This window comes from Taudactylus pleione, unplaced genomic scaffold, assembly GCF_031769625.1.
Source record: "Taudactylus pleione unplaced genomic scaffold, aTauple2 ptg000370l, whole genome shotgun sequence".
NCBI lineage: Eukaryota > Metazoa > Chordata > Amphibia > Anura > Myobatrachidae > Taudactylus > Taudactylus pleione.
Window position 1 is genome coordinate 8,536,014 of NW_028284771.1, and position 11,487 is coordinate 8,547,500.

At 43.0% G+C, this 11,487-nt stretch overlaps 1 protein-coding gene across 3 annotated transcripts in view; it reads left to right on the plus strand.

Moving 5' to 3' along the window:
- The window catches only part of ARB2A (ARB2 cotranscriptional regulator A), a 471,272-nt gene that overhangs the window by 313,520 nt on the left and 146,265 nt on the right, over positions 1–11,487 (plus strand). For 2 of the 3 annotated variants that reach the window (XM_088444639.1, XM_088444640.1), the window contains exon 9: positions 11,026–11,142. In XM_088444639.1, the coding sequence (XP_088300765.1) occupies positions 11,026–11,142 (117 nt within the window). Of the gene's footprint in view, positions 1–11,025; positions 11,189–11,487 lie in introns of those variants that run through there. The other variant, XM_088444641.1, reaches the window with a different exon arrangement.

An 11,487-nucleotide genomic window follows, 5' to 3' on the forward strand; every position in this document is an offset into this window, starting at 1 on the left:
CATTATCAATTAAGCAGGTAAAAGGTCTGGAGTTGATTCTAGGTGTGACATTTGCATTTGGAATCAGTTGCTGTCGACACTCAATATGAGATCCAAAGAGCTGTCACTATCGGCAAAGCAAGCCATCATTAGGCTAAAAAAACAAAACAAACCCATCAGAGAGATAGCAAAAACATTAGGTGTGGCCAAATCAACTGTTTGGAACATTCTTAAAAAGAAAGAATGCATCGGAGAGCTCAGCAACACCAAAAGACCCGGAAGACCACGGAAAACAACTGTGGTGGATGACAGAAGAATTATTTCCCTGGTGATGAAAAACCTCTTCACAACAGTTGGCCAAATCAAGAGCACTCTCCAGGACGTAGGTGTATATGTGTCAAAGTCAACAATCAAGAGAAGACTTCACAAGAGTTGAATATAGAGGGTTCCACCACAAGATGTAAACCATTGGTGAGCCACAAAAACAGGAAGACCAGATTAGAGTTTGCCAAACAACATCTAAAAAAGCCATTACAGTTCTGGAACAACATCCTATGGACAGATGAGACAAAGATCAACTTGTACTAGAGTGATGGGAAGAGAAGAGTATGGAGAAGGAAAGGAACTGCTCATGATCCAAAACATACCACCTCATCAGTGAAGCATGGTGGTGGTAGTGTCATGGCGTGGGCATATATGGCTGCCAATGGAACTGGTTCCCTTGTATTTATTGATGATGTGACTCCTAACAAAAGGAGCAGAATTAATTCTGAAGTGTTTCGGGCAATATTATATGCTCATATTCAGTCAAATACTTCAGAACTCATTGGACGGCGCTTCACAGTGCAGATGGACAATTACCCGAAGCATACTGCAAAAGCAACCAGAGTTTTTTAAGGCTAAAAAAGTGGAATGTTATGCAATGGCCAAGTCAATCCCCTGACCTGAATCCGATTGAGCATGCATTTCACTTGATGAAGACAAAACTGAAGGGAAAATGCCCCAAGAACAAGCAGGAACTGAAGACATTTGCAGTAGAGGCATGGCAGAGCATCACCAGGGATGAAACCCAGCGTCTGGTGATGTCTATGCATTCCAGACTTCAGGCTGTAATTGCCTGCAAAGGATTTGCAACAAAGTATTAAAAAGTGAAAGTTAGATTTAGGATTGTTTAGTTTGTCCCATTACTTTTGGTATATATAGGCGGCTACAGGGAGATTAGCTTCCCGCAGCCGTGCAGTGGCCATTTCTGACTGGTCGTATCAGATACGACCATGTCAGGTAAAGCCCAGTCTGGCATGGTCGTATCTGATATGACCGTGCCAGGCAAGTGGTTAAGGAGCAAATTAGGTTTATAGTATGCAGCGGAATGCCAAACCGTGACAGGGTTTCATAGAGATGATCCCAGACTACCAAGTCGAAGGCCTTTTCGGCGTCTAAGGACAATAAGAGACTAAGATCATCCTCATGAAAATTACGCACCTGATGTAAGACCGCTATAACCTTTCTTATGTTGGAAACAGAACTGCATCCCCATATGAAGCCTGTCTGATCACGATGCACCAAAGAAGGGAGCACTAACTTAAATCTATTTGCTATGATTTTAGTAAACAACTTATAGTCCACATTTAGTAACAAAATTGGTCTATAAGAGCCGGGGAAGAATGCGGTTGCGGCCAGGTTTAGGGAGGACTTTTATATATACTTCATTAAAATTAGGTGGTAGGGTCATGTCAAAAAGGGTTTAATTAAATAGCGACATTAGGGGTCCTACAATCGAGGGTTGAAGGAGTTTATAAAACTCATCAGAAAAGCCATCTTGGCCCGGTGATTTACAATTCGGGAGGCTTTTAATAGCAAGAAGAACTTCCTCCTCAGAGATAGGTTGATGTAACGCTGCAGCCTGTTCTTCTGTCAATTGCGGTACAACTAGTGATTGCCAAAAAGAGGTTTTCGCATCTAAATATATATGACCCTGTGCATATAACGTAGAATAAAAATCATGTAAAATATCTATTATTTTCTGGCCAGTATATTGGATAGATCCTGTATTATCAGCAAGAGTTAAAATATCAGAGCTGGCGCGCTTGCCCCGCTGAAGATTGGAGAGCAGCTTACCAGATATATCTCCATGCATGTGAAAAATATATTTGTTTTTATTAACTTCGATGGTCAACAGCTTGTCGTACCAAATAATCGCCAAACACACTGGCTGAAGGGCACCTGATATATCTGCCAGTGTTTACCCAGCTTTAGAGAGTTAGTAAGTGCCGTGCAGGCTAGGACTTGTTGTTTATTATCAATTTGTGGCCTAACATATCTGCCTGCAGCTCAATTACTGGACTGGAATGTAATTCACTGGCTGCTGCATATGAAAGTGCTGTAGGTTACTGCCTCTTCCCATGGCAGCACATACATTATGTATATTGGACAACCACTCTTTTGTTGACCTTGCCTACCTAGACTTCAGCTGACTGGCAATTAGCTTTGTGTTCTGACCTTATACTCTATTAAGCAGCCAAAGGAAGCACAGGCTGGTGTTAATAAGTAATGACATATTTTCTTTTTCAGGGCCCATAGGGGATCCACAGGGATACCATGGGGTGTGTGTGGTCGGAGAGCTCCGGGCACCAAACAGTTAAAGCTTTAGCTCCCAGGGTGCACTGGTCCTCCACATATACCCTTCCCCCAGCCACAGGCAGACAGTTTTCCGTTTGGTGCCGGCAGGACCGGTCGCACTTTTAGACAGCTTTATTTTTATGATTATTTTATTTACCTGATCAAGCAACAGGGCGTCCTAATGGGTGCCTGTGTGGCTGCTCCAGCTACCCCCACCCGCGCCGCAACACCGGTGAGTGGTCCAGTGATTATGGCGGGTGCCAGCAGGGCTCGGCTAGCCGCTCCACTAGGAACCCAGGACTGCGGCCGGATACACGGAGAAGTACAAGTAAGGTGAATCCCCGCTTGCGGGGAATTGCGTGCTGTGCAGTCCCTACCTCTGGCGGAGGAGACCTGCCGGAGGACGCTCCAGTGGGGCGACCGCTTCATCCGCTCTCCCACTAGACCACCGGGGCAGTTAAAAGCTGGTGTCAGGGACCATGTAGAGGCCACAGCAGCACCCGGCGGTTGATGCACCAGTGGGGAGTTAGGCTCTCCCCCAGCAGCCCCTCCCCCAGCCCAGATCTCGATTCCTTACAAGAGGTTTCCCGCCTCTGAGCTGCTCCTCCTCCTCCTCACTCTCCTACTGTACCTATATGAGACGCTCAGCAGCCATTTATCAGGGCTTTTCTGAAGCTACAGGTCTCAGGAGTTTGGAGTCCAGTTTCCTTGTATACCTCTCCTTGGGGCCAGGTTATACAGCGCACAAATCATACCAGCCCTTTGAGGCTTGAGTAGTTGATTTAGTGCCCATTATAAGTATATTTATATGCATTGTATGTGACTGGTGCTAGCTCTACTGTGATGATATACTGTCTTAAAACTTTTACTGTCAGTTATATCTATCCCTGCTGCTCTTATTTAAACCCTCAACTACCAGGTGTGTAGAGGTTCAATATTACTTAACATTTACTTTGCGAAGGGTGTCACACTGCATTATTAACCATACAATGATTGTGTGTTGCTGGCTGTTTACTACTATGTCTTCTAAGGGAAAACAGGAGACCGAGGCCCCTGTGCTGGTTACTTGAGATACTGTGCAGCGGGCTTGTCCCCTCAGGATTTTGTGCAGGATGGTCTGTATGTTATTTGTTATGTACCACCTCCCCAGTCCACCGTACCAGCCCCTGTCCAGGAGCCACCTTGGGTGTCCTCCTTATCCGAGAGAACAGCGTTCTCTGTGATAAACGGAGCTCGACCACAGTGTCTAATGCAATGCAGTGCTGGACCACAGTGCATTGCTGCTGTCTGGGCATTCCTGTTGGTTGCTCATACAGGCAGTGACAGGGAGGTGGAGCTTCTGTCAGCGTGGCATCAACATGGGAGATTTGTATACAAGAATCAGCAGCACAGCTAGATCTGGAGTCTGGACACCCAGAGTTGCTCCCTTTCACAGCGGGGATGAGCTACATTATACAGTCTAACTTATTGTGTAATAGCAGTCATCCCTGGCTATCTGTGCTCTTTTTTTCATATATCTTTTCCACATTTCTCTCTCACCTTCTTCCCATCTCTTTATTTCTTTTTTTTTTTATCTCTCTGTCCCCCTTCTTCCCCATCTCTCTCTTCCCCCCCCTCTCTCTCCTCCCTCCCTTTTTCACATTCTTCCCTTTGTCTTTCTTCTCTCTCTCTCTCTCTCTCTCTCTCTCTGTTCCCCATCTCTCTGTGGGTCCCATTTATTAACCAAGGTAAACACCAGCCACTGGTATTTACCAATACTTACCCCCCCCCTGGCGAGGTCCAGCAAAGACCTTCTCTTTGGCGAGGTCTTCTGCTATAAGGGCTCCTATGTTATGTGCATCTAAAGAATGCGAGAACGATTCTGTAACAAACAGTGGTAATCTTCAATTACCCCTGTTTGTTAAATCTAGAACCTATTACATAACCCCTTTAGCGAGCCCTAAAGGGGTTATGCTTTGTTAATAAATGGGGCCCTCTGTGCACAATGTATTAAAATCCTAATCCACAGTTATTCATTCTTACCCCATTTATTTTCATATGTATTATTAAAGTTTTGTGTGAAAAAAAAAATTCAGTTGGTTCCGCAACTTCTAGATATTACTGGCTCGAAGTCTCAGTCCATTTGGAAGTAGTAGGCTGTCATATGTATTAACTCCTGTCACGGACAATATCATCACAGTTGACTCTTACATAAGTGCCACCAATAGCTAGCGGTTGTTAAGCATTGGCAGGCACTGGATTATTTATATTGTTAATTTATTTTGTTTGTGTTTACACTCAGCAGAATGGAAATGAGAATATTGCAATGTTGTGTAGTTTGCCCTTAAGTGTAGATGTTCTTAATTTTTTTTCTTATTGCTTTCACATATGTTTTTAGAACTGTTTATAAATAAATTGTAGAGTGTCAATACTGTATATATTTTTATAAGACATATGCACACATTCATACAGCTATATGTAATTATAGAGTTGGATACAGGATGCCAGCGCTTGGGATCACGGCGGTCAAAATCCTAACGTCGGCATCCCGACAGGGTAGGCATACCGACACTTGTTGGTTGGTATGCTAAGCCTCCCACTCTCCCTCGCTGGTGTTTGACCCCCAACCCCCCCCCCAGTGCCAAACCCTAACCTCCCCATCCCTGTGCCCTAAACCTAACCCTCTCCCCTAGTGCCTAAACCTAACCTCCCCCCAGTGTCTCACCCTTAATCCTAATGCTAGCCCTCCCCCTAGTGCCTAACCCCTAAACTTAACCCTTCCCCCAACCCCACTACTTACCTTCGGTATTCTGACAGGCGTATTCTGTGTTTATATAGATATATATGTGTGCAGTAGTGTATACTGTCCTGCTGAATAGCAGTGCAGTGAGAGCCTTTGACCGCAACTGCCTGACGGGTATGTATATGGCAGAGAGCAGCGTAACACGGGTTAAAATGATGACATGCCCCTTTCACTGTGCCAGAAGGAAAGAAGGATCACTCAGGGGAGGTGCTGAGCAGTTATTCTTTCTTTCTGCCCCTCTGGTGGCTTGTCACATCCCTTAAGCTTTTTTTCCACCACCCTTTCGTGGGCTCCTACCAATGCATTGCCCCTGTGGGCCCTTTATGCCCCAGTCCGACGCTGCCCACTGGTATTGCGCCTACTATATCGGTACCCCCTATGCATCCTCCCTGGATGGCTGTTTATGCCCGCTCAGTTCAGAATATGGCTCAAACATCTAACGCCTATCAGCAAAGGTTACAGGCGGATAAATTATTAGCCACAAAGCACATAGGCAGATAGTATCCTCTCAGTCCACCCAGCTTTCGGATTCTGACGTATCATCTAAGGAGGCAGATGACGCACAAGGTTCTCTCTCTGAGTCGCATTTGAGCGAGGAGCACCGTCATTCAACAGTGGATTTCCCTTTAGTGAGGCCGGTTAAATCAATCCTGAATATAGGATGATGAACCAGCCCCTAAGCCTAAAACCCCGATGTTTAAACATCAAAGTGTGGTTAAGGCTGAATTCCCTCAATCAGAATAGCTCACTGAGCTCATGGGAGAAGCTTGGGGTACTCCTGGCAAACAGTTCCAGGTCCCAAAAAGACTAGCATCTTTTTACCCTCTCCCTTCTAAGGAGTGTACTAAGTGGGAAGTCCCTCCCACTGTTGATTCGCATGTGGCACGCTTAGTCAGAAGCTCTACGCTGCCTTTACTGTCTAAATTTTCTCTTAAAGATGCCACAGATAGAAAACTAGAAATTTGTCTCTAGTCAGTCTGCTCGCTTTCTGGAGCTATTACTAGGCCGGCTATGGCTGCGGCCTGGGTGGCTAAGGCTATCGAAGGATGGACAGAGGCACTGGAAGAGGTTGAGTTACAGAGTTTTGCACTCTTACTTCCAATGGTGCTCCCCCAGAGGCTATGATCCTACAGTGTTTAGGGTCTCCCGGGTGTTTGCCTTTCTCCAGGCTTGGTTAGACCACGGCCTCTGCCTGGCCTCCCTTAGAGTTCAGGATTCTGCCTGTCAATCTGGGTCCAGCAAAGGATTGCTCCTCTGCCTGATGTTATAACTTTCTTGCAGGGTATTCTCCGCATTCAACCTCCTTTTATCCCTCCGGTGGCTCCATGGGATATGTCCTTGGTTCTCCGGGCCCTACAGGCTCCTCCGTTTGAACCTCTGGACTCAATAGACCTCAAGTGGCTGACAGCGAAGATGTTCTTTCTCCTCGCTATCTCCTCTGCCCGCAGGGTATCTGATTTGGCAGTGCTCTCCTGTCGCTCCCCATTCTTGATCTTTCATCCGGACAGAGCTGTCCTCCGTAGCAGGGATGGGTACCTCCCTAAAGTGGTATCTCTGTTCCATTTGAATGAAGAGATTGTTGTTCCGGCTTCCAGTCCTCTGATTTTTCTGCAGATTCTGTCTTTGTGTTGTATAGCTTTCACAAGCGAGGCTGGCCAGCTAACAAACAGACTCTGGCTCAATGGCTTCGCATAACAATCTCTCAGGCCTACACGCAAGCTAGTCTTCATGTTCGAAACAGGGTTACAGCACATTCTACCTGGTCTGTGGGACCCTCGTGGACGGTTCGACGTAGTACTTCTGCTGAACAATTGTACAAAGCGGCGACGTGGTCTTCCCTCCACACTTTTCCCAGGTTCTACGCCTTTGATACCTTTGCCTCTCAGGATGCTTCCTTTAGGCGTCAGATTCTCCTTTTCTGCTCAGGAGTGTCCCTACCCTAGGAGAAACTGCTATGGGACATCCCCATGGTATCCCTGTGGATCCCCTCTGGACCCTGAAGAAGAAATTAAGAGTTATGGTAGACTTACCTTTCTTAACTACATTTTTTCGAAGTCCATAGGATACACAGGGGACCCACCCTGACGCACCTGGCTTCAATGGGTATTTTTTCTCTTAATCACTGATTCCTTCATCTTCTGGGAGTATGTTTCTTGAGTATACGGTTCTTTCTTCTCCTTTTTCCTGCTCCTGCCTTGGGCTTGTCTACAAAACTGTCTGCCTGTGACTGGGGGCGGGGTATATGTGGAGGAGGACCAGTGCATCCTGGAAGCTAAAGCTTTAACTGCTTGGTGCCCGGACCTCTCTGACCACACACACCCCATGGTATCCCTGTGGATCCTATGGAATTTGAAGAAATAGAGTTAACAAAGGTAAGTCTACTATAACCATAAATTGTTTATTTGTTTTATTTAACTTTTTTTCTTTTGAACCAGATTTTGCAATTAGACCAATATTCCAGTTTTTCCCATCCCCTTCCAGTTTTGGCTAATCTCTAAAACACTGGATATACAGTCACTGGTATATGTTCAGAATGTCAACACAAACCGGAAGTCGATGCTGAACATGTCAACACCCGATGTTCGTGTTAGGCTTCGGTTAGGGTTAGTTAACAGTCCCATGGTTGGCATGCCAAATGTCGACATGCGACAATGTCAACATTTCACATGTCGACCTCCCGACCACGTCGCCATGTTGACAAGGTGAATGTCGAAATTCTGAACTTCCAACGTTTTCTTACACACAAGAGTCGCTGACATTTTTCTGTTTAACATATTCCGTTGCGCTTTACAATTGGGAACTAACAGTAATAAAATTAAACTGGGTAATAACAGAGAGACAATCGAGGCAGGAGGGCCCTACTGGCTAGCTTACAATCTGTAAGGAAATAGGAATTGATATACAAGGATAGATGCTATCTATTGCATATTGGACCAGCCAGATTGCAGAGGTTTTTGGTGGGCTGTATGATCCAGTCTCACAGAGGATATGAAAGTGAAGAAAGAGAAGATATGTGAAGTTATGTGCGGACTGTGTAGAAGGGATGTAATTGGGTAGGCTAGCTTTGGAGGTTATGTGGGTGGTTCTGGAATTTGCTAAGCTTGTCTGAGGAGGTGAGTTTTCATGGAACACTTGAAGGTTTGTAAACTAGAGGAAAGTCTTATTGTAAGTGGGAGGGCATTCCACAGAGTGCGTGCAGCCTAAAAAAAGGACTGTAACTGTGAATTAGAGCTGGTGATGCGTGAGGATGAGAGATGCAGATCTTATGTGGAGAGGTCGGGTTGGGAGATATTTTGAGATAGGTGAAGAGATGTATGTGTAGAAAACAGGTAACCAATGGAGGGGCTGACAGAGCAATGAACGTTTAGTGAGGAAGATCATCCTTGCAGCTGAATTCAAAATAAATTGTTCCCATGTGTAAAGTGCAACGGAATATATTACGCTATATATGTAACTGTTAATAACAATATTAACAATAATACATTTAATCAGTTGATATATATTATGTTGTATAATGATCAGCTCAACATCGATGGTCACTTATTGAGAACAGAACACCTTACTAACATTGCTTCTCTTGTTTTGGGGCCAAGTTTTACCAATTACCAAATATTGCATTTACAAAGCTAAGTGCATTGTGCTTACAGTAATTACTGACAAGCTAAGTGCTTACCATGTCACGCCTTTAATGTTCACATATTTAATTCTGTATTTAATGGTAGAATATGTCAAACTAAAGTAAACTATTTTAATCTGTACATTAAAAACTTTGAATTAATAGATTAAAAGCATTCCGTTGTATCTTCTATGCTACTTTCTATAATTTTTGTGTTGTGTGTTGCGTTTGTTATTTTTAGATATCACTATATTAATTACTTTTATTAATAACATTATTAGCATATGCTGTAAACAGTTTAGTAAATGTGTCAAATCCCCCATTGGAAAGCATAGACTTATAAGTGGTGCAGTGTAAAGGCACATAACTTTATGTACTGCTGTTGGATCGGCCAAAAAGCATTTTGGTCAAGACCTGGCCATTGTCCTCATATCATGAGATTTGTAACCAAAATAAAAAATAAATTCTCTATTTAATGTATTATCTCTTTCAATTTTATGATTTTTTTATTTAATTTTTTTCATATTTAATTGTCTTATCACTTTATATATTTAGCTAGCCTTTTTTGTGCACCCCCAGTTGTTTATAAATTGTATGTGTATCTTTTTTTTTTTTTTTTTTAAATAGATTTTTACTTGTGTGAACAAAACAAACGTTTTAGGAATAGTACATATAACATATAGCATGCTCAAGTACAATGATTAAACCAAAGATGTGTAAGTCAATTATTCCACAGAAACCAATAATGAACACAAGTAATTAACACAACCCAAAAAAAAATGAAGATTTTGAAATGATGGAAAAGGGAAAGGACAATGGGGGGCAAGGAAAGGGGTACAGAAACCAGAACTACAGAAAATATCATCAGGATAGGGGGACATTTAAAAAAAAAAAATGTTCCTCCTATCTCGATGACATTTTCTGCATTTCTAAAAAAAATAGCTGAGTCTGAGCTTGGGGGTAGATTGTGACTGATGCCAAGGGGTCTAAACTTTGTGAAAGTGAACCACCAAATAATTTTGCAAGCTTTTAATGTATTCCATGGATACTACATAATTTATCTATTCCATGGTTGCTACATATTTTATACTAGCTAGAAGAGCTTCCACTGGGGGTGAGACCTGGCTTTTCCAGTGATTACCTTTTATGGACTTACAGATGTGTACAACCAGACTGGTGTATGTCTATCTATTTTATTTTGAGACAATTGACCCTTACCTAAAATGGTGAAGAACCGAGCCTTCCAGGCTTATGAACGAAATTCACAAGCCTGTCCCCGCATACTTGGCTACTCTCCTGAAATGTGTGTGATACTCCTGAATTTTGATTAACTAATCCTGGGGAAGTAGTCTGGACAGGGTTGTAAACCACAACATTAACCTCCTTCATGGTTGCATGATACTGAATGACGGAATTTTGTAGCAAGTAGTAGGGCCATGATGACACCAATTGCATCACCACACTCCTATATTCGTACCCTGTCTGAGATCTCCAGGAAGGAAACACCAAAAAGTAGATGGGCCTAAGTACGATTGCAGTGGAAGAAGCTGTAGGTCTTTTTAGGCCATCAGTCTAGCAGCTGAATATGTCCTCTCTTCCTCTCATTTGCAAAACATGCCACTGATATTATTGCATAAGCAAGTACTGCCAGCAAGGGAGTGCAGGATGAAAGCAAATGGCTAGCTTAATTTGTTAGGTGCTTTCTTATGTAGGATGGAATGATAAAAATATTTAATCACAATGAAAGGTCCACTTTAAGAAACATTGTACATTGTCAGTTCTGCTATATAGAATTACAGTCTAATACCAAAATTAGTAGTGACATAAAACAATAGTACAGCGACTAGTTTACTGCTGGTCTTTAGCTACACAAACTTTTAAAAGCTTTAAAAAACGAAGGAACCCGTCAAAGTTGGCTCACACACAGGAAGTCTGCTTTGGAGTAATCACTCAATCTATAACACAGCTGGATTAAAATCCTACATTTTGCATATGTTTCTCAGACCTGTTTTTGTTCTTTCCCGAACAGATGATTCAGCGTGAAGCTGATGTGAAAAGTAAGGTCACCGCTGTAGCTTTGACAGATTCCGTTCACAATGTGTGGCATCAGGAAGCCAATAAAACTATTCGAGAATGGATGCGAGAGGTAATAACTTTTTTTTGTTTTTCTAAATAAATATCTAGGATAAAACAAAGATAAGAAATGCATAGACACTTACAATGCAATATGATGCACATAGTATAGTATTTAAAAATCAAACCCATTTTTTTTCCTTAATCTGCCTCTAAATGTATTTGCAACTCATTGGTACTTCTCTGCTGGTTTCTCACTTGTTTTCCTCACATAGCTAGGTAAACTCACTCCTGCATTGTACTATATATCATATATAGTTGTGACGTGGATCGGAATGATATGTCATACACATCGCATAGTCCAATCCATCGTTCTCGGCTGTCGTTCATTGGATCTTCCCATTGCATGTTGGATGGG